The sequence below is a fragment of the Cryptomeria japonica genome, chromosome 4 (assembly GCF_030272615.1).
Source record: "Cryptomeria japonica chromosome 4, Sugi_1.0, whole genome shotgun sequence".
NCBI lineage: Eukaryota > Viridiplantae > Streptophyta > Pinopsida > Cupressales > Cupressaceae > Cryptomeria > Cryptomeria japonica.
This window is the reverse complement of record NC_081408.1, coordinates 182,515,238-182,539,651: the sequence shown is the minus strand read 5'-3', so window position 1 is coordinate 182,539,651 and position 24,414 is coordinate 182,515,238. Positions and strand designations below refer to the sequence as shown.

Sequence of the window (24,414 nt, the reverse complement as noted above, 5' to 3'; positions counted from 1 at the left end):
CGTGAGAACGTGTTATCCCATATTCACTAGGAGGCAAATCGGTTTGTATTCTTATACATTGGTGCAACCACATTAACTGTCTGCACGATAAAACCTTTGACCATTGACCCATGTGGACACTTGTGGTAAGTAACCGCTCATCGGGAGAACTCCCTCTATCGGCAAGACCAGTTTTGACTTATTTTGATACCTGATGAATAAGTAATGTGGCTCCATTGATAGAGGTTACTCCGATCGCCAATAGGAGACTTCATCAGCATAATGCCTGCTATCGGATAGACCTCCATCACGCTACTCCGATCCCCAATGAACAAGCAATGTGGCTCCATTGGTAGAGGTTACTCTACCCCGATGAACAAGCAATGCGGCTCAATCGGTAGAGGTTGCGTCGATCAGCATGAACAAAAGGTCAAGTGAATTTGAGGCACTTTTCCAACACTTATATTATACAACATTCAGAGTTAATTAGAAATGAAAACTTCCAAAACAATGACCAAAGTTTCCCTGAGCTGCATTTTATGGCTTTCCATAATGGTTGTCATTAATGCATCAGACCCAGATCCTCTGCAGGATTTCTGTGTGGCCGATACTATTCAAGGTAATGTGAATGTTAACGGTTTTGTGTGCAAAGACCCAAAGGCGGTGAAAGCATCAGATTTCTTGTTTAGGGGATTATCTAATCCACTCTCAACCAACAACAATTTAGGGTTCAATATCACCGCAAGTAATGTGGCAAATTTCCCCCGAGTAAATACACTGGGCATATCAATTAACCATGGAGAAACTGCCCTTGGTGGTTTGAATCGCCCACATATTCATCCTCGTGTTACCGAGATCATATATGTAATGGAGGGCACTATTTTTGTTGGTTTTATCAGCACGATAATGTGTTCTCACAAAAGCTGGAGAAGGGAGATGTGTTTGTGATTCCAAGGGGCTTAGTGCATTTTCAGCAAAATTGCAAGGCATCATATGCTAGTACAATTACTACTTTTAATAGCCAGTTTCCTGGTGTTGAAGTGGTTGCATCTTCCGTCTTCAGAGAGAATCCTCCCATTCCTCAAGATGTGTTGGCCAAGGCATTTAAGGTCAATAAAAAACAGATCAAGGAGTTGATTTCTGGACAAGGCTCTGCACCTGCACCTGCACCTGTAGGGTATTAATCCGTTATTGTTGTTCTAAATTGGTATGCGATTCTCTTGATAGAAGACGCCACCTTGTCTCTCTTAGACTGTTATTACTCAATTTGATATATTTCTTTATCGTCAGTTGTTTTGACGTTGCAACCAATAAGAGCATCATCCTACTTTGAGGCCAAACTGAATAAATACTTTAGTTACTTTTGTAAGGCTGAATCAGTAGAATTAAAGACATTAATTCTTTTCTAAGATAATGATATGTGCGTCCAAGTGGTCTATATGATTTATTGCATTTCTATTCTTCATTTATAATTACTGTATTTCTAATTTTTATCAAAATTATTGTGATATTGGATATTCTGATTAATAAAAAGCAGGTTAGGTCAGTACCATTACATACGTATAGAAAAGTGCCATCTAGGGCACATAAGAAATACACACGTAGATAAAGACAAAACACCAAAAACCAGCAAGGTACCACCAAGCACTAGATCAAGACCAGGGACAAAACCAGTAAACAAAAACAAAAAATAAACTAACCAACCACCAAAGACACAAAGAGATGGTCTACTAGAAGAGGCATTACCCTCTTGCCAATCATTACAGAGACCTAAAAATTTATTAGGGAAAGAGATTTTTTTGTTAGAGTCCTTAGAAGACTTCTTAGTAGTAGAATCTGGAGCATCTTTAACCATAAAGGTAGGGGGCTCCATCGAAGTAGAGGGGGAAAGAGCATGTCTCTTTCGCTTAGCTTTCTTGCAGTCAATTTCCTCCTAAATACCCGATAGGGAAGTCGAATTCTTTAGCACCATCTCCTAGCTTCTCCTGAACATCTTCTGAATTTTCTGCTTAAGGATCTCTTGGCTTTCCTTCAGCTCCATTACAACCTTGTTCTCATTTCTTTGAAGCAACTTCTTACTAAGATCATTCAACATCACCTCAACTTAATCCCAATTCTCTAATTCACCAGTCATATTGCTCACAACTTCTCATACCTGTTTGTCTTTCTCTTCCATAGTCGATTTGTCTGCTCTAGTACTAGCTTTAGCCACAACCTCAAGTCTATTAATCTTTCTGATAGCCACATCGAACTATGATGAAAATAATTTAATAACCAGGTTCTATCACTCAACTGTGATATTGGATGTTTTAAGATATTCCTCATCATAAATAGTTGTCCAAAAGAAAGAACGTTTTTCTCTAAAAGGATATTCCAGTGATGTTCACATGTATAAGCATCATTAACAAAGATTAATTAATGGTGGTGTTTAAGATTCATTTATCCTATACAAAGTTGTGAAATTCACGTGTTTCATCCAAACGAAAATCTAACCACACTCATTTCATTGAGTAGACCAAATTATCTTTGTACATAGACAATTATATTTTACCACTTGTTTCAATAATTTCTCTATAATTAAATGCTTATTCCAATGATTTCTCTAATTCTATTGATAGAGGATGCCATCTTGTCTCTCTTAGACTATTATTACTCAATTTGATATATTTTTTTTATTGGCAGTTGTTATTCAGGTTACAACCAATAAGAGCCTCATCCTACTTTGAGGTCAAACTAAATAAATAATGTAGTCACTTTAAGACATTAATTCTTTTCTAAGCTAATGATTTGTACATCTAAGTGGTCTATACGATTTATCGTATTCCTATTCTTAATTTATAACTGCATTTTCATATTTGAAATGTAACTGTATTTCTATTTTTATCAAAATTATTGTGATATTGGATGTTTTATCATAAATCATTGTCCAAAAGAAAGTAAGTTTTTCTTTAAGGATATTAAAGTGATATTCATATGTATAAGCATTAATGACAAAGATTAATTAATGATGGTGTTTAAGATTCATAATAGATTGATTAATAACAATTATTTTAGAAAAGTAAGGGCAATAATAATGAGTGTTTGTCATTGTGGGTGGATAATATAATGCAATTTAGAACAACAAAATAATATCAATATTTTGAGATGTAAATCTACGATGATAGTCTATCCATTCCCCTTAGAATCGGAGTATTATTTTGGCTTTATTACGAAATGAGTTGATGGATTAAGATAAATTTGCAATAATGAATCTTCTCTTATAAACTTGTATTCTAAAAATTGCATTTTTTTTTCTTTATTTTGTTCAATAAGTACTTTTTTATATGATATCTTGTGTAATATTTAAAATCTTGTAGTGTTTATAAAGATCTTGAAATGGTTGTCATTGTGTTGTAAGGAGATATTTTTTCCTAAGTCAACTCATTAAAATGTATGTATATAAGATTTAAAATAACATTTTCAATCATGTAAATATTTCTAGGATGATTATATAGACGTGCTTTCCTTTTAGTGTACCAAACCTAAATATTTTCAGTCCTTAAGATGAGAGAGGACTTATGATTTTTAGATTTCTAAAATGAATGTGTTGAATACCTTTAAATACTACATATGACATAGCAATATATGATGTGAACTTGTGTTTTCTCAATCATTACTGAAAATTTTATAAATGAGAGTTAGTTAAATTCATATTAAAAAAAATAAAATTAGAAATAACAATTCTATATCCACATACATATCTTGATACATGAAAAATAGGCTAAATGGATCTGAATAGAATCTGTCTATAAATGTGTGAGTGGGAAAGTCTAACAAATAAGTGAATGGGGTATCTGGATAAAGGTATTGAAATGTATAGATGGGATAATGGATAAGCGTATAGGAATATCTATAATGGGTAGATAGGTAGCATAAATCAATGTATCCAACTTTGAATCAAATTATTCAAATTTTTTAATATGGTTGTATCTAGAGACAATTTTTAAAATTGAAATGTGTCTATGCGAAATGGTATGGGTATCCAAGATTTATCAATAAACTTCCCCGACATTTTTAGTCATCTTTATTTAATTATAATCAGGAAGCTTACTACATTTAGCATATGTAAATATAAGCATTAAGTAAATATTTATAATGGATATAATACAAAGTCTATATAAGGTAATGAAACCAACAAGGTGTCGTTATGTATTGTGTGTGTGTGTTTCCTTCTTTGTTTGCACTCTTAAATAGAACTAAAGATAAGTATCTGAAAGTATTTTTACTAAAGATAGCACACACCATTAGCGTTTGACGTGGTTACATGTGGATATCACACAACATTAGCATTACGTATGCATTTCTCGTTGTTCTTGTGGCTCCTAGATTTAATTACATTATCGGAAATCACATCAAAGATACCACATATAATATTCCATGCCTAAATGCACAGAGTTTATATTTTATGCTAATACCTTTGTTAGACACAAGATGCCACTGAGAAGGTGGGGGGTGTAAAGCAATGGTTTTCAATTCCTTAACCTATTAATACTAAGAGTGATTACCGGTTATCAATCCTAATTCCAAGCTATCCTATCGGTAAGATAAAAAAAGACAACACAATGCAACCACACAAAGGCAAATCTCATAACCCCAATATATACAAGGAAAAGCCAAGATGGAAAAAACCTCAGTGAGAAATGTTGTTGGAGTCTACTGATCCAATCCAGCCTCACAATGAAACACTTCAGTTACAATATTTAGGGTACCAACCAAAGGAGCACCAACCCCTGATTTAGGGCACCCACCCAAGGAGCACCAACCCTTGATTTAGGGCACCAACCCAAGGAGATACAAGCCTTGATTTAAGGAACCAACCCAAGGAGCACCAACCCCTGCATCGAGCTCCAACTCATTGATCTTCAATAAAACTAATCTATTACAAAATTAGTAGCCTTGTTACAAATTAACTTTGTAACCCTTCTGAAAATCACTCCACCAGATCTTCTATCCAGTTCACTGTCAGTTCTCTGCTCACCCACTCACTATTGCAGCCTTATCTCCTGATGCAACCTTATTGGTTTAGCCTCTTCTCCTTCTCTGTTGGTTCCCTCTTTGTCGGTTCCCTCTTTGTTGGTTCTCTCTCTGTTGCATTGCTTCTATCCACCACCGATCTTAATAACTTAGTCAAATATCTACCATTTGATTCCTGTCGGTTCTCAACTTGTCTTCTCTACAATCTCCTATGACTCTTCTCTGTTGGTTTGGTTGCCACTGGTTTATTCTTCTATTAGATTAAATGGCCATCTACCAGTTGCCTCACTGTTGTCGATTGTACTCTTCAACCCATTTCTCACTTGCACACTCAATCTCTTCTCAGATTCTTGTTGAGTACTTGACTGATTTTCTCTTACATGCAGTAGCAACACTCTCTCATTTAGAAGCACAAATAATATCTTTGTCTTGCATACTTATAGCCTGATTTTCCTACCAAGATGTGAGTTTGAACATTGGCATGGTTAGGGTTTCTGCCATGCACTAAATTTGCATCCGATCTAATCTCTGATCATCATGACATATCAAATTCAATTTGATATTATATCCTTGATCAATGTTTAGCACACAATCAATGAGCATCGCCCATTTGTCTACCCTGTAAAACACGTCTTCTCTCTTTTGTCACCTATAGCATATTTTTTGGCCTTTTGTCTGACCGATCACATGAGTGATGTGGTTTCCTTCGTCTCTTCAATTTGCAAGATTAGCCTTTTCTGGATCTCTGTTGTTTCCTTCATCTCGAGCCGCAATTCTCTATTTTTCTTCCTTGATCATTGTATTCATCATAAATGTTAGACCAGTTGTCAATGACCTCACCAACATATCACACTGACTTGTGCATGCATGCCACTTCACCTCCATGTGGCCCCTTTGTTAGTATCCACCTTTGCTAAGTCTTCTATGTTGGTCTAGACAAGATCACCAACCAACCACATAACCGGGTTCATCTACTGGTTCATAGACCTATCGGTTAACCCTAATTGGTCTGTCTTCAACCTTGCACTCTGATTCTCTTCCAATGGAGCACCAAAACCAATTAGCACATATGCCAACCTACCTCATGATTTCCTTCATCAGATGGGATCCTTTTGCATCTACACTTTGTGAGCATTACTGGAGGGCCTACTTACCAGTAAACACCTTGATGACATCATGTCATTAACCTTCAACTGCCTCCATCTATCTGCATCTGTGGTAACACTTTTCTTCACCACTGGACCGGGTCTACTATTAACAGGTTTGTCAAAGTGACAGCCATATCTTTCAATCATGTGCCTTTAACATTTTGTCTTATCTTGGAGGACTATGATGTATTCCATGCATAATAGGAGATAAGCTCCACTTACCGGTGGTAGTGGATCCTTGTCATCTGCATCCTGCACTACACTCATGTGGCTTCCCTATTTGTGCCTCATATCTTCAAACTTCACATGTGATCCAGTTGGGCACACTCACTATTAGTCATCTCTTCACATGGTGACTGCAACTCTATCCAGTGGGAATCCTATTGTTTTGCATCCATAGAGTGTATCAATGGCCTATACATCCTTCTCCTCCAGTTTTGATGTGATTTAGGTAACATTCCACCTCTTCATCATAAACAACAACTCAACATCTTGCTCATCTTGCTTGTACACTAGTCATACGCTTGTCGGTTGGAAACCACTCACTTAGTTGATTTATCTTCTACATATGAACACATCACTTACTAGCTGATATACTCTCCTTATCGATGACAGATTATACCGGTAACCTATCCATATCTTCAACACAAGTCAAGCACTAACTTGTGTACAGGTGACTCCATTGTGACTCCAATGGTCATTGCACTGAATGACATTCTCTCCCTTACCAATGAACTGCAACACAAGGTGATATCAAAGGCATCACATCTGGTATGTACCAATGATAGTGCTGCACATATATCTCTTATATTGGTAACCATATTATACTGGTTGACATCAATGACAATGCAATTCCAACAATCTCCTCCTTTGGCATTGATGTCAACACATGTGGTATTTGGCATACTACATAATCTCTCTCCACCTTAGTGTGATCCAACTCTTTGCCTTTGGATAATTCATGGATTCTCACACATGTAGCATGCGGTATACTACAGAATCTTTCTCCCCATTTGACAACAATGGCAAAGGGCATTGTCAAGGTCTCTCACCTCCTTTTATTTACCGGTCATAATCAGATATTTTTATGCCTTTTTTCTCTACCAAATGCTTCTCCTCCTTCAACCATTATTCATTTCATATTTGGAGGACTCAACCATCAACTGACACCAATTGAGCATGCAAATCTGATACCAATTGTTAAATCACTCAATTGCAAAAGGATGTGTCAGTGAATACTACATACCTACCGGTCAAACTGCATCACCTCCTATTTGATCCCAAATTTATTTATTATCAAGTGTGATTGTACTATGAATACAACCAATTAAATGAAAAGTAGATACTCATAATCATGAAATTCCCCTAGGTATTCCTACAACAATTTCCACCATCTGCAATTTAGGCAGTTAGTACCATCACGAGTTCAAGCGTGTCATCTCTTCTTCATAATCACTTGAACTCCCTTAAGTCATACATCTCAAGTCCTCAATGCCTGTTAGGTCCAATACCAGAGATCCAATCATCTCCATGTACTGGTTGAGTTGTGCAAATATGATCATTCGATGATATTTTAGCTCCATTATATCCACCACAACCTATGACATGATCCGGGATGTACACAACACCATACAATGTCATAATCAGCCACAAATCAAACAAATCAGCCCAAACACATTCATCCCTACATGATCAATATCCCGGTCAACATATGTCATTCAGGACTTTGCCAATACCACTTTAGACATATGTTACTACTTATCAAGTTGCCATTAGTTTTTATATTCAAAGTCATACTATTTATTCTAGTCAGTTAGCACTACCGAATCATGCAGTCGATACACACAGAGAGGTCGGTATGCACAGTCTAGTCAGTTATAGCAGAAAGCAATCACAGAACATAGTACACACCGAGCTGTCTACCAAGTATCTTTTATGACTATCGAGTAGTAAAGATGACACACCGAGTTGACATACACCAAGTGAAACGTGTTACCAGATACATTGAACCTAGACATGCATATGAAAATGTGTTACAAGATCGAGGCACATCTAACCGTTATTACATTGGAAATTGCACCAGAAGATTGTGTATGATTATGAGATCAATCTAACAATTGAAATATTTTGTTTAGTTATTCATTTGAGGAATCTTGTTTGTAAGATCGAAGCAATGAATTGGATCACCATCTTAAGAGATCTATTTAGACAGCATGAGTTAAGTGTATGAATGCATGAAGGAAGACTATTACAGAGATATAGAGGTCACCAAGAAGGCTTTTAGAGAACAGTCAAAGAATAGAGTAAACGGAAGGGTTTACCAAGTTACTATATGGGTTACTGAGGTATACTATAAGCAAGGTAATCTATTCTAAGCACATAGAATTTGCTATAACATTTCAGATGTAAAGTTGTAGATATTTGTAATGATTTTATTGTAATATTGTGAAGTTGAAAGAGAAACCTTTAATAGGGTAAAAGACTCTAATCAAGTCTATAAATTGTAAAGCCTCTAACCAGGTGCAGCATTCAGTATAAATGTTGTAAAATCCTTTATCAAGGTAGATCTAACTGATCTTGTTACTCCTAAAAGGGTAAGCTATCAGAAATAGTTAAATGTAGCTCTAACCGAGCATTCTTTATTATTGCAGTAGTGAAGTTGTGGGTGCCATCCCCACTACAGTTTTTCTCTCTAACCAAGAGTTTTTTCATAACCAAAATATATGTGTTATGGAGTGAATCATGTATGATTGTTATCTATTTGTTTTAACTTTATTTTATGTTACTGCACTATTATGTTTTTGCATAACAGTAAAGTTATTATTGAAGAAAAGTTTTGGAGTACTGATTCACCCCTACCCTCCCAGCACATTAGCTTTCCATATTGGGCCTAACAATTGGTATCAGAGCTTGAATCTTGGAAAAGGGTATAACTACCTAAAGAGAAAGATCTTATCAATGGAAGGCTATAAACAATCTCGAAGGATTGTATATCTACAAGAAGAGTTGGATCATGCTAATCAAGTGATTGCAGACATGCAAAGGCAAATGCAAAAATCTCTGAAAGTAAGAAGAAGATTATCTGATGACTTACAGGATTCTCAAGAGTTAGTGGAACAAATTGAGACATCATCTGAGAATAGTATATCTGAAGAGACTGAAGAAATGATTGGAGTATTGAAAGAAAAGAACAAAGCATTGGTTGATCAACTAAAAGCAGTGAAAACAGAACTTGAACATTTCAGTACACAGATGACTAAAAATCTAGATGCATTGAGGATAGCTGAGGATAAAGCAAGAGATCTACAAAGAGAGAAACAACAACTTGAAGTCTTAGTATCTGATAAAAATGATGAAATCATAAGGTTGACTGGGATTCAACAAAATATGACAGATCAACTAGGTTATGCACATCATGAAGCAATTATGAAGAATGATGAGAATCAAACATTGAAACTTGAAGTATCAAGGTTGACTGATGAACTTGAAACAAAGAAGAAATCCAAAGAAACACTAAAGAAGAGTTATGAAGCATCAAAGATATTGGATGAGCAACTGAATACAAGAAGACCCAACAAAGATGCACGACTCGGTTACAAAGGGAAAGACTCTATAGAGAAAGGAATTCATACTACCGAGAGAGGAGAATCATCAAAGAAAACTGGATATAGGAATAACATCAAAAGGAAGAAGCCTATTTGCTACTACTATGGAAATCAAGGTCATACTGCCAACATGTGCCAAATCAAAAAAGGTAAGCAACCGAATATCTCTAAGTCCAATGATTATTGTTACAATTGCAATAAATATGGTCACACATTTAATCAATGTAGGACAAAGTCTGTTAACAACTATCAGAAGGCAAAATTCAAAGGGTTTTGTAGAAACTGCAATAAATATGGACATAGTATTGAGAAGTGCTGGCTTAAGCAAAAGAACTACATGTGGTCTGCACACCGAGCAAACACTAGAGGTAACAGAACTCACACAAATCCTTACCAATAATATGCAGCAATACCATGGGATTACAATACAAGGATATGGTGTGAATGTTGTGGAAGATATGGACATATTAGTGCCAACTGTTTTATAAGGTTTAGAATGAACAACCGAAGATCATTGAGAAATCTTGGTATGGCATGTTTTCATTGTCACAAGGTTGGACATTTAGCTGGAGATTACAGAGATCAACCTAGAAGAGACACTGAAGAGATAAAAGAAAAATTCAAGATGATTTGGAAAAAGAAGGAAATCATGTCAGATGAAGAAAGCACCTTACCTACCGAGTTAGGTGCACCTATTCCAAATTAATCAGAAAAGGTATGAAGGGATTGCATTCTCTGGAAGTTAAAATCATAATAGTTCCTATTCTATTATGTACTAAATTCAAAATCTACATAGTTAAGATGCATTAGTAGGTTTGAAATTCTATCAAAAGTACTTTATAGGAAACCTGTCAAGTCGGTGTATACAGGAAGCCTATCGAGTTGGTAAATGAAGGAAATTTGGTTACTCAGTTAAAACAAAAAATAGGAGAGTAAACCAGTTAAAGGTAAACTGAGTGCATTTAATGTTTTGCCCTAACCTGCACGAAGCTCGATGAGGTATTTTGTGTATTTTAAAAGCATTTTCACAGTCATTTTCATTCACCAAGTTTTCAAGAGAACAAAGTAGAGTGAATCAAGGTGATCAAACCTCATTCAAAGGGAATCCAAGGCATTTACATCAAATCTCATCACACTATTAAGTTGGTTTTCCAATCTTGTTAAATTGCTATTATCTGCTGAGTGTGAAGCGTCTGCCGTTTGTAAACCGTCAAACCCTAAGGATAATTTGCTAGTTTTATTTGAAATTTACAAATGGCACCCAAGATCCAAGATCCCATAGTTGTCAAGAATGTGGAGAAGCCCTCACTGAAATACACTTTGACTCCTAAAGTCGCCTCTGAACTAGATGACAAAACTGCCTTTTCACTCATCTCGGATCAAGTCTTGTTAGTCGAAGATGTTAGATTCTTCACCAAATGTCATGTTGAGGAACTCGGTCATGTTGAGATAAGTGACACATATGATGAGCTATGCACCGATGGCAAAATGGATAGCAAGTACGAGCATATCAAAATCAAGGGATTAACTAAAGCCCTAGCCTATCCCCGTGTGTTCAAACCCTAGTGGGTTAAGTTTGTTTTAAGCAGAGTTCATGATGATTTTATGTGGCTAGAAGAGCAACCATTCAAAATCACCAAGGAAATCATTTATGTGATCACCAGGTATCCTATCTATGATCATGCACGAGCACAAAAGATGATATCACAGAAGGAGTTAATCAATTTAACTGGAGTAGAATCTGATTACCGAGGACTAAAACTGAATAATGTCACTGATGCAGAACTTAAGTTTGCAATTAGAGTAACTATTTCTTCCAATCAGCAAGGGAAAATAGTGTACCATGTGCAGTAGCTGACTTAGCCTATAAAATAGTGAAAAAGGGAATGAAAATAGATTTATGTGAAGTACTACTGAAGAACTTGTTTGAGAACCTAAACATAATAAGGAAGCCGAAAAAGAACAACTCGGCAAATACACTGAAGTTTGGTTCACTTCTTGTATGCATGTTTTTCTACTTTGAGAAGTTCTTTCCCTCAGTCGGTAAAGTAGTTTGGGAGCTACACCGACCAATCACCCATCAAATTAATGACTTTATCAAGAAGTTGGGAGATAATTTTAATGATATCATGGATGACTACTTCAGCAAATTTCAAGAAAAGATGCACAACAGGTACCGGATTCCACCACAACTGGTAGAGAAATATAAGGATGATATATGTTTTGAGATAGACACTGATTACTGTTACGTGAATGTTGTAGAACCAAGGACTCAATCTTTGCCACCAATGGGTTATGAGATTGAGTATGATATCATACAACAGCAAATTGATGCATATCTCACATTACCAAGGCATGCTACTGAACTGAGATATGGAACCTATGAAGAAGTTAAGGAAAAAGTTAAAAGGAGTATTGTAGTACCTAAAGCTACAAGAAAGGCTACAAAGATAATTAAGGTATTATTTTGAGAAATTCGGAGAAGAATCCTCCTCTACAACTGTCAAAGGCACTCTTGCCATTACTGAAGAGGAATCAGAAGCTCAAGAGGTAGCAATAACATTAAGTACCGAGTTGCCTAAGGGTAAAGTGTTAAAAAGAAAGAAACTGGACACTGCAAAGGCCTTACCAACTCCACCAACAAAGAGACCTAACACTAGAGCATCAGTTGCATCACCAAGTAAGAGACAAAAGAATGTTACTGCTCCCATGGTAACCAAGACCTAAAAGAAATCTACTCGGAGACTCATTCTGGCAAAAGAGTCTAGTGATATAGAATCCAATGATGCACACAAATTCCAAATTGTAAAAAGCAAGAAGGTAAATATTCATAGTGTTGAAAGCTTTTGTACCAATCTAAATGAATATGGTCGATTTGCAGGATTTAGATATGTCAAGTATGAGACTAGGAATAATGATGAGAAGAGACAAATTGAAGAAGTTGTCATTTGCACACTTCTAAAGTTTTGGCTAGCTCCATTAGAACTAGTAAAGTCACTTCTGAGTGAATGGTACTTACATATTGATAATAGGTGGAAATATGCAATGGACCTAGAGAAACAAAACAGAGAAAGAAGTCTAGTCCATCTATTTCCTGATATGTCTGTAGCAGAAATAAAGGACCATTTGACAACCTACAATTCTAAATTTCTTGTCAAACAAAGAGCCTTAAAATTGATGAATGGGCTATACATTGATGTAGAGAATGAGACAAAAGCAAAGTGGTAGGAAATCTTCAAAACTAAGGATGTCGGTGAACAATCTCAAGTTGGAATTGTTGATGTCACCGAGCACGATCCTAATGTCACCGAGCAAGGTCTTGATGCTACCAAGCAAGACCTGACTGACACTATTCAAATTGATGAAGATGTCATGGATGCAGAAGAACCGGAGTAGGAAATGATAGAAGGCACTACCTATGCAAAACTTGTATCTAGTGAGTTTTTTTTAGAACAAGTTTAGCCTTACCCACTGGTCAAGCCACTTGTCTCAACCGAAGCACCTAAGGATATAGCACAAGGCACCGAAGGTCACTAATCTGAAGCAGCAGAAGGTACAACTCAAGACCATACCTCTCAAGCACTGTTAAGCATTGAAAATGTTACAGCTGAGACCCCCAGTACTAAGACACCCAAGGACACCACAACAGCTACAGGAATAGACCAAAGTGTTGCATCTACTGAGCAACCTACCAAGGATCAGGAAGCCTCACAAGCAATTGTCTTGGTCCAACCGACCAAAGGTAAAGAGAAGAAGGTGAAAAAGCATAGTTTTAAAGTTGATTTAACTAAACCAATAGTGTTGCCCAATATGGATATTTCTAAATTAAAGGGGCAAGCACTTATTGATTTCGGTGAACTGTGCAAAGCAAAGGCCAAACAAGAAAAATAGATGGCCATTCAAAAGAAGAATAAAGTACTACAGAAGGTAAAGACACTAGTGACAGATATGCTACCATCAACTACAGTGTCAACCGATATAGCCATCCACATTCAACTGGATGAACTCCTTACTCAAATACAAACATCTGGAGTTGATGCATCTGAGTACTTGAGCAAGCTAAAAGACAAATAGCTTACTGCAAAAATGATAGAATAGGTACAAAAAGCTCTAGCTATAGGAAAAGTCAAGCTTATCACATTCATTGCTGAGTTGTCCCCTCAACTCAAGCATATTCTTTATTTATTTCAGAAAATTTGTACATTTTCCTTATTCATTAAAGATATCAAGAATAAAACTGATGTAATTGAGAAAGAGATCACCGATCTCTCAATTAAGTTGACCACAGAGCCAAACTTAGTTCAAAATTTTTATACCAAGCTTCAACAACTCATGGCTCAACGGTTAGAACTTAGAAATGAAGAGCATAAAATCAGGATGGATATAATGACCCTTGAGACATTATTCCTTCCTCATCTCTCATCAGTTCAGGAATAGATTAACCGAGCTACACACCTATCTACTACACAAGAGGGAAGCACTCTTGATGGCTTAATATCACTATTGGCTGATATTCAAGCACAAAATTCTTTAATGGAAAGTGTCAAGGATGCACTCTCAGTCGCACTCACCGATGCCCGGAAAAAGTATAAATCTATTTTTGATCAGTTACCACCCCCAGATGGAAATTAAGTTTTTAATGTTTGTCAAAAAAGGGGAGTAATATACTATATTTAGGGAGTGATATAGTTTTGATATTACAATTTTAAGTATTGTATATAGGGGAGTATACCGAGCTGAGTATACAGAGTATGCAAAGCACCCAAGCATAGAACCGAGCATGCAAAATAAGAGTTATGTACAGTATAATGATAAGGGGAGTATATTTGAATATACTATTTCATTGACTATTGTATATACTATCAAGTATAGTCATTTTGCAAGTATATAGATTTTGAGTTATGACTTTGAAAGTAGTTTTTGTCAAACATCTCAACTAATGTCAAAAGGGGAGATTGTTACTACTTATCAAGTTACCATTAGTTTCTATATTCAAAGTCATACTATTTATTCTAGTTAGTTAGCACTACCGAATCATGCAGTCGGTACACACAGAGAAGTCGGTATGCACAATCTAGTTGGTTACAGCAGAAAGCAGTCACAGAACGCAGTACACACTGAGCTATCTACCAAGTATCTTTTATGACTACCGAGCAGTAAAGATGACACACTGAGTTGATATACACCAAGTGAAACGTGTTACCAGATACATTGAACTTGGACATGCATATGAAAATGTGTTACAAGATCGAGGCACATTTAACCGTTATAACATTGGAAATTGCACCAGAAGATTGTGTATGATTACGAGATCAATCTAACGAATGAAATATTTTGTTTAGTTATTCATTCGAGGAATCTTGTTTGTAAGATTGAAGCAATGAATTGGATCACCGTCCTAAGAGATCTATTTAGACAGCATGAGTTAAGTGTATGAATGCATGAAGGAAGACTGTTATAAAGACACAGAGGTCACCAAGAAGGCTTTTAGAGAACAGTCAAAGAATAGAGTAAACAGAAGGGTTTACTGAGTTACTATATGGGTTACTGAGGTGTGCTATAAGCAAGGTAATCTATTCTGAGCATATAGAATCTGCTATAACATTTCAAATGTAAAGTTGCAGATATTTGTAATGATTTTATTGTAATATTGTGAAGTTGAAAGAGAAACCTTTAATAGGGTAAAAGACTCTAATCAAGTCTATAAATTGTAAAGCCTCTAACCAGGTGCAGCATTCAGTATAAATGTTGTAAAATCCTTTAGCAAGGTAGATCTAATTGATCTTGTTACTCCTAATAGGGTAAGCTATCAGAAATAGCTAAATGTAGCTCTAACCGAGCATTCTTTATTATTGCAGTAGTGAAGTTGTGGGTGCCATCCCCATCGTAGTTTTTCTCTCTAACCAAGAGTTTCTACGTAACCAAAATATATGTGTTATGGAGTGAATCATGTATGATTGTTATCTATTTGTTTTAAATATATTTTATGTTACTACACTATTATATTTTTGCATAATAGTAAAGTTATTATTGAAGAAAAGTTTTGGAGTACTGATTCACCCCTCCCCTCTTAGCACATTAGCTTTCCATATTGGGCCTAACAACATAACCTCCTCATTCCATGCTACTGGGGCTAATGCAATGATCTCTAACCTCATTATCTTATATAACTTGCGAGTACCTATCAGTATTCATACCGGTAACATCCTACACATACCAGTAGCAACTTGTTCTTCTATATCTCCTTCTTAACTAAGATGGTGAATGATAAGTTCAGTGTATTACTCCCCCTAAGGTCCTACATCTCCTTTAAACATTAGGAGATATTACTTGTGCATTGAATGCACAGTGTTAGTCCATGGTTGTATCTTCTTGCTTCTTCCTCCATACCTGCTTGGTCACATTCTTCTTCCCATTTTCAGTCTTGGGAGAAGGTTTTACCTTCCTCTGCAAATTGGTCCTTGCTCTATCGGATTCTCCCACATGACTGGGAGAAATTCTGTAGTAGCACACAACATCCATCCCAACCTCATGATTGGGGAACCTTCTTACATACTGATTTGACCATCTTCTTCTAGTCATGTTGTTGCAACTGGCAACCGAAACAAGTGGGCCTCTTGATCCTGCAAGGACATATCTCCTTTAGTTCCATGCAGGTCTTTGACTTCCCTATGCTCTGTATCCATTTCTATGTTGAGCATAGCTTCTATATCAGTTTCCATGTGACTACAGGTACTTCTTCTGACATTCATAACTTCTATGGCCTAATCTATTGCAGTTATAACAAATACAATTTGCATAACCAGGAGAAGGGATATGCATGTATCTACTCCTTGACACATTTAGCCCATATGAATGATACCTATGAGATCCTAGATTATTTCTTCTAGATCCCTTTCTACATTCTTTTGTCCTCTGGCCATGACCATTACATGTAAAGCAATAACCAGAGAAGGAAGGTTTATAACTTACAAACTTATTCTTCCATGAATGGGGAGATCTTACCAGTCTAGAATCTCCATCTCTGCTTCTTTGGGGATGGATCCTAGGTTGTTCATTCTCTGCAGCTCTTCCATCTATTCTCTTCTTTTTCCATGCTTGCTTAGTTTTGTGGATGGTAGCATTTCCTTGTCCTCTACCATAGGAGGTCTTCTTTCTTGTCTTCTCATGTTCCTGCTTCTAGTGAAGTTGTGTTCTCCCATTTTCCCTTTTCCTCCTTCTTGCAGCACCGGTCTTCATTCTTGTCTACAAGTCTTCACCGGTTGTGGTTAGATCAACCTTCTTTTGGGGAGAATTTTAGATAGCGAAGGTCTGTTCCTTGCTCTCTCCATTTGAGGAGACAAACAAAATGTCATTATGGGAGACATTCTTGTTGGTGGAGCATTCACCAACACCACTTCCTAGTCCTTTAGTGTCCTTGGCATGCTTTTTCTGTTTCAACATTTTGTCCAAGGCATCACTATTGCCATGAAACCGGATTCTTACCTTGAGCTCATCTTGACACTTCTGAAGGTAATTTCAGAGAATCTCCATTTCTCCAACCGGCTTGTGATATTCTTTATCTTTTGCTTCCAGGTCAGATGCTAGATCTTTACAATGGCACTCCTTGGTGCCTCCTTGTTAAGTCTTGAACTCTAAGACACACTTCTCAGATTCTTCAAGGCATCTGATCAACCAGTTCTGCTCCACAATAGCAGCATTCTTGAATAGCTTGTATTCATTTTTTTCTTGTTGAGTTCTTCAAGTGCATTTACAAGCTCATCTTCAAGATCAACTTCTGCTTCCTCTTCTTCTTCACCTTCGCTATCATTGTCAAACACATCTTGCCGGTAGAAGTCATCTACATGATCAGTCTCAGATATGTGCCTCTCATCTTTTGATTCTTGAGCCATGAAGAGGTGGGTTCCTTCTTCATCATTGTTGTGGCTACTAGTAGATTTGCCTTCATCATCTGCAGATACATGAGATGCATTTCTCATTCTATCTTCACAAACCAGTTCTGCAGTAGTAGGCTCATTTCCATAGAGATTCTTTAGTTTGTCCCATAATCTCTTTGCTAATCTACATCTATCCACCTAAGAGGAAACATCATGAGATAAACCATAGAGTATAGCCTTCATTGTTGCATCATTACATTAGTTTCTTCTCTTTGCATCTCAATCGATTGGAGGATTGACTTTACTATTGGTGGGTTATAGATGTTTGTCATCTATAACAAACATCCACACATCAAACCCTAGGGAGGACAAGTAGACTTCCATCCTGCAACTCCAAATGGAATAGTTTGAGCCATGAAATACCATAGCAGGGATTGACACTAAACAAACCATTGTGTCCTTAAGCCAAAATCTACCCAAGCTAGAGAAAGCTTATCAACCAGGAACCTAGGGCTCTAATACCAACTGTTGGACACAAGATGCCATTGAGAGGGGGGTGTGAATAAGTGGTTTTCAATTCCTTAACCTTTTAATACTAAAAGTGATTACCAATTATCAATCCTAATGCCAAGTTATCCTATCGATAAGATAAAACAAGACAACACAATGCAACCACACAAAGGCACATCACATAACGTTGGTATACGAGAAAAACCCAAGATGGGAAAAACCTCAGTGAGAAATGTTGTTGGAGTCTACTTCTCTAATCTAGCCTCACAATGAAACACTTTGGTTACAACATTTAGGGTACCAACCCCTGATTTAGGGCACCAACCCAAGGAGCACCAACCCCTGCATCGAGATCCAACTCAGTGATCTTCAATAAACATAATCTATTACAAAAGTAGTATCCTTGTTACAAATGAACTATGTAACCCTTCTGCAAATCACTCTACTAGATCTTCTATCCAAACCACTATCGGCTCTCTGCTCACCCATTCACCATTGCAGCCTTAACTCCTGTTGCAACCTTACCAGTTCAGCCTCTTCTCCTTCTCTGTCAGTTCTCTCTCTATCACACTGCTGCTATCCACCACCGATCTTGATAAGTCAGTCAAATATCTACCATCTGATTCATGTCAGTTGTCATCTTGCCTTCTCTGCAATCTTCTATGACTCTTCTCTGTCAGTTTGGGTACAACCGATTTACTCTTCTATCAGATTTAATGGTCGGCTACTAGTTGCCTCACTATTGTTGGTTGAACTCTTCAACCCATTTCTCACTTGCACACTCAATCTCTTCTCAAATTCTTGTTGAGTACTTGACTTATTTTCTCTTACATGCAGTAGCAACACTCTCTCATTTAGCAATACAAACAATATCTTTGGCTTGCATAATTATAGCCATATTTTCCCATCAAGATGTGAGTTTGAACATTGGCACGGTTAGGGTTTCCTCCATGCACTGAATTTACATCTAATCTAATATTTGATCACTGTGACATGTCAAATCCAATTTGATATCATGTCCTTGATCCATTTTCAGTACACAATTAATGAGCATCGTCCATCTGTCTACCCTGCAAAACACGTCTTCTCTCTTTTGCCATCTGTAGCATGTTTTTCAGCCTTTGTGATGTGGTTTCCTTTACCCTCTTCGATCTACAAGATCAGCCTTTCTTGGATCTCTATTGTTTCCTTCATCTCGAGCCACAATCCTCTTCTTTTCTTCCTTGAGCCTTGTAGTCATCGTAAATATTCGACCAATCATCAATGACCTCATCAACACATCACACCAACCTGTGCATGCATGACACTTCACCTCCACGTGACCCCTTTGTCAACATCCACCTTTGCTAAGTCTTCTATGTCGATCCAGACAAGATCACCGACCAACCACACAATCGGGTTCATCTATCGGTTCATAAACCCTGCCGGTTAACCCCAATCGGTTTGTCTTCAACCTTGTACTTTCCTTCTCTTCCAATGGAGTACCAAAACTAGTTAGCACATATGCCAACCTACCTTAGGATCACCTTCATCAGATGGGAGCCTTCTGCATCTACACTTTGTTAGCATTACCAGTGGACATACTTATTGGTAAACACCTTGATGGCACCAAGTCATCAACCTTCAATTGCCTCCATCTATCTGCATCTATGGTAACACCTTTCTTCACCACTGGACCAGTTCTGCTATTAACATGTTTGTCAAAGTGACAACCATATCCTTCAATCAGCTGCCTTTAACCTTTTGTCTTATCTCAGAGGACTATGATGCATTCCATGCATAATAGGAGATAAGCTCCACTTACCGGTGGTAGTGGATCCTTGTCATCTGCATCTTGAGCTGCACTCATGTGGCTTTCCCTATTTGTGCAACATATATTCAAATAGGCACATGTGATCTGGTTGGGCACACTGACTATTAGTCATCTCTTTATGTGGGAGTCCTATTGTTCTGCATCCACACAATGTATCGGTGACCTATACATCCTTCTCCTATGGTGTTCATGTGATTTAGGTAACATTCCACCTCTTCATCACAAACAACAACTCAACATCTTTCTCATCCTATTTGAACACTGCTCATACGCTTGCCAGTTGACAACCACTAACTTGGTTGATTTATCTTTTCCATGTGAACACATCACTTACTAGTTGACATACTCTCCTTGCCAATGACGGACTATACCGGTAACCTATCCATATCTTCAACACAAGTCAAGCACTAACTTGTGTACGAGTCACTCCATTGTGACTCCAATGGTCATTGCACTAAATAAAATTCTCTCCCCTATTGGTGACCTACAATAGAAGGTGATATCAAAGACATCACATCTTGTATGTACCAATAACAAAGTTGCACATATATCTCTTATACCAGTAGCCATATTATATAGGCTAACATCAATGACAACATAATGCCAACAACCTTAGCCAAGTTATTCCTATAAACATTAATGCATTATGTTATCTCATAGTTTTACTCCTTTTATCCAATTTTCAGAAATACTTTGTGTATTTAGATCAATCATTTTAATTTCAAAATATGTTTTGACATAAGAGATAATAATATGAGTAAATGCACTCAATAATTTATTGATCATATAAATGATAATACAAATGTTGCAACATTTGAATAATAAATTAAAGTATCAATTTAGTGGAAATGAGTTACTAATCATAAGGACCACTTTTAGTTATTAAAGATAATGTAAGATTGAATAGGTTTCCCTCATTTAGAGATATATTTGTCTATTCAAATTTTTTGAGGATGATCTATCTAATGCACTTAAACATGACTTCAACTCAATCTTCTTGCACTTATAGTCAACTTAAAAAGTCACATAAATTTTTGAAGGGTCTTCTACCATTTCTTCCATTAAATTAAATAATTCTAGAAAGTTCATCAAATTACATAATTTTTTGGTTGATATTAATAAAATAATTTATAATTCTATTTTGAACAATATTTACTTAATATATCTAGTTGACTTAAATAAAATACATCATACAAACTATAATAATCAAACATTATGTGACTTGTATAGATTCAGGATAATAATACATTTTTTTTATTCTAAAGTAATATTCACAAAAAATAGAAAATAATGTTATTCGTGTGCAAGGTTTGAGTGACAATAAAAATAATTTCATTATTGACTCTAATTTATGACTAGATATTTAGACTTACCATTTTTAAAAATTTAAGAAACCCTTCTCCTCTCACAAAAGATATAAAATCTTCATGAATATTTCATTATTCATTGCAAAAATATTAATTGTATTAGCAAAAGAAAAAAATGAAAAAATATTAATTATATAGTTAAAGGTTTTTAAATCGATTGAAATTTGTAGCAAATATTGGTGAACATTTCACTTGATTAAACAAATTAAATAATATTGTTGGTGAATTATCCTTGTATCCAAACAAATAAAAAATACCATTGCCAAATCATACTTGTGTAGAAACCAAAAGAATTTGTTTTATTGGAAAATTATGCTTGATTTAAAATAAAATAAAATAAGTTTAGTGGTGAATTATTTAAATATTCAAATCTATAGATCCGATTAGTTAGAAAATATAAAGGAGAGAGATCGAACCCTTACATAATAGTTGAATGGTGGAAGAAATAGGTCTCAAGATGTGAGAAAACCCAACATTAAGAACCAATACCCACAACAAAAAACAAACTAACACGAAACTGGAACCCACCAAAACAAAAAAAATTGTAGGAGACACAAACAAAGGGTCTAGCCACTCTTGGCTAGGATCCTTCAATTCCTCATTAAATGAGAGTATTCGCACTAAGACTAATACTAGGGAAATCAAAATTAATATTGCTAGTTTTACTAGACAGCTCTAAGGTATCAACAACAACAATGGTCTCCCCACACCTCTCTCTCTTGTCGTGTTTTCTGTTATGCCCTGCCAAAGAATTCTAGAGGATTGGAGCAATCATACAATAAATTCATGGATATATGTTTTTTTTTTAAGTAATTAAATGTCATCATGCATAATATATACAAATATAATGTTCAACCTAAAGATAAGGTCAACGAAGAATCCTTGAATATTAGAGTAATTATACAAAAAAAATATAGAAATATGTTTTCTAAGTAATTAAATGTCATCATCCATAACATATTGATCCGAATTATGGATTCAGATGACAACACCTGAGTGAGAACCTACGTTATTGTGGATTTGTTTACATGAACAAGGTAAACACAAAATTGAAGCAAGCCAAAAAGTAATCCATGATTCAATTAGAAAATCCAACACATAACAATTTATGAGATTCCAAGGGTCACTAAAACCCCTTGAGAATCTAAACCCAACAGTCATATTTGTTTGTTTACATAATAAAATCCAAAACTACAAAATTTTCAAAAAACTATATGAAATTTTATCCTAACTTTAACTAGACATAACTTTCTACTCATGACTCGAAGTCGCGAGCCGTTTAACTCATTGGAAAAGTCTCCAAGAGTTGAAAGCAAAGTCCCAAGTTTAGGCCAAAGTTTCAAGGGCTGAAAATGCCTCGAAGACCTTCAAAAACACCAATTACTAACATGTAGAAAAACTAGAAAAATATGAATATATTTTTTTCAATATTTCAAATTTACTTGTGATCACATATGCAAATATAATATTCAACATCAAGATAAGGTCAACTATTAGTGAAGAGTGGGTGATAAGTCCTTTCCGTGTAAGAGAAAAGCCTAAAGAATAGGTCGTTAAATTTGCAAATATTCTCATATTACGTAGCTGTGACGGTATCAACATATATATTTTGATGTCTGAAAGATAATCAAATATAAACTATTTACCATGGTAGACCGAGTCCTTTAGAGAATGTGAACACAGTTCTATACATTGGAAAGTCAAGTAACTCTACACTATAAATAACAATTTCATTCTGTTCCCATACTGATGTCAAGTGAATTTATACTGCATACAATAGACAAATTCGTGTGTTCCATCCAAACGAAAATCTAACCACTTTCGTTTGACTGAGTATACCAAACTATGGGTTTGACAAGTCTGAGGCAACCGCAATCTTGGATGAACAATTATACTTAACCGCAAATTCCCATAACTTCCCCTATAAAATACCTGCATTCAGCATGCTCAATCATATCAAACTCTGCTCTACATTTGTCATATCGCATACACCATTCCACGCCAATTGGAAATGAAAACTTCCGGACCAATGACCAAAGCTTCCTTCAGCTGCATGTTATGGCTTTCCATAATCATGGCCATTAATGCATCAGACCCAGATCCTCTGCAGGATTTCTGTGTGGCTGATATTACTCAAGCTAATGTGAAGGTCAACGGTTTTGTCTGCAAAGACCCAAAGGCAGTGAATGCATCAGATTTCTTGTTCAGGGGACTAGGTAATCCACTCTCAACCAACAATACTTTTGGTTTCAATATCACACAAGGTAACGTTCAAACTTTGCCAGGATTAAACACTCTGGGCATATCAATGAACCATGGAGTTTTTGCCCCTGGTGGTTTGAATCCTCCTCATATTCATCCTCGCGCTTCTGAGATCATATTTGTAATGGAGGGCACTCTTTTGGTCGTTTTATCAGCACAAATAATGTGTTGTTCTCACAAAAGTTGGAGAAAGGAGATGTATTTGTGATTCCAAGGGGCTTAGTACATTTTCAGCAGAATGTGGGGACCTCATATGCCACTACAATTACTTCTCTTAACAGCCAGCTCCCTGGTGTACAAGTAGTTGCATCTGCCATCTTCGGAGCCAATCCTCCCATTCCTCAAGATGTATTGGCCAAGGCATTTAATGTCAATGACCAACAGGTAAAGGAATTGATTGCTGGACAAGGCTCTACACCTGCATCACCACCGGTAGGGTATTAATATGTCATTGTTGCTCTAAATTGGTAGACCATTCTAGTGAGACAAGATGTCATCTTGTCTATCTTAGACTGTTCTTACTCAATTTGACTTATTTCTTTCTTGTCAACTGCTTTTAGCATGCACACAAATAAGAGCCTCATCCTACGTTGAGGCAGAACTGAATAAATACTTTAGTCACTTTCGTCGAAGTTGAATTGAAATGAATTTAAGCTTTCCAAAAATAATGATTTTGGGTCTATGTAGTCTAAACAATTTGTTGCATTTTTTTTTTCATTTAGAATTGTATTTTTCGTATTTAAAATGTATAACTATTTTCTATTTTATGGAAACTATTGTGAGATGGAAAGTTTAAGGATTTTTCTCATCAAAAATCATTGTCTAAAAGAAAATAAGTTA

General features: G+C 36.2%; 1 protein-coding gene and 1 pseudogene across 1 annotated transcript; both read left to right on the top strand.

Annotated features, from left to right (window-relative positions):
* The first annotated feature begins 531 nt into the window (after window positions 1–531).
* On the top strand, window positions 532–1,163 carry LOC131028110 (germin-like protein 1-1). The gene is made up of 2 exons (XM_059218998.1): window positions 532–747; window positions 879–1,163. The coding sequence occupies exons 1-2, from the start codon at window positions 532–534 to the stop codon at window positions 1,161–1,163; spliced, it is 501 nt and encodes a 166-aa protein (XP_059074981.1).
* A 22,178-nt stretch (window positions 1,164–23,341) lies between these two features.
* Window positions 23,342–24,018, top strand: LOC131028109 (germin-like protein subfamily 2 member 1; annotated as a pseudogene).
* The last annotated feature ends 396 nt before the right edge of the window (window positions 24,019–24,414 follow it).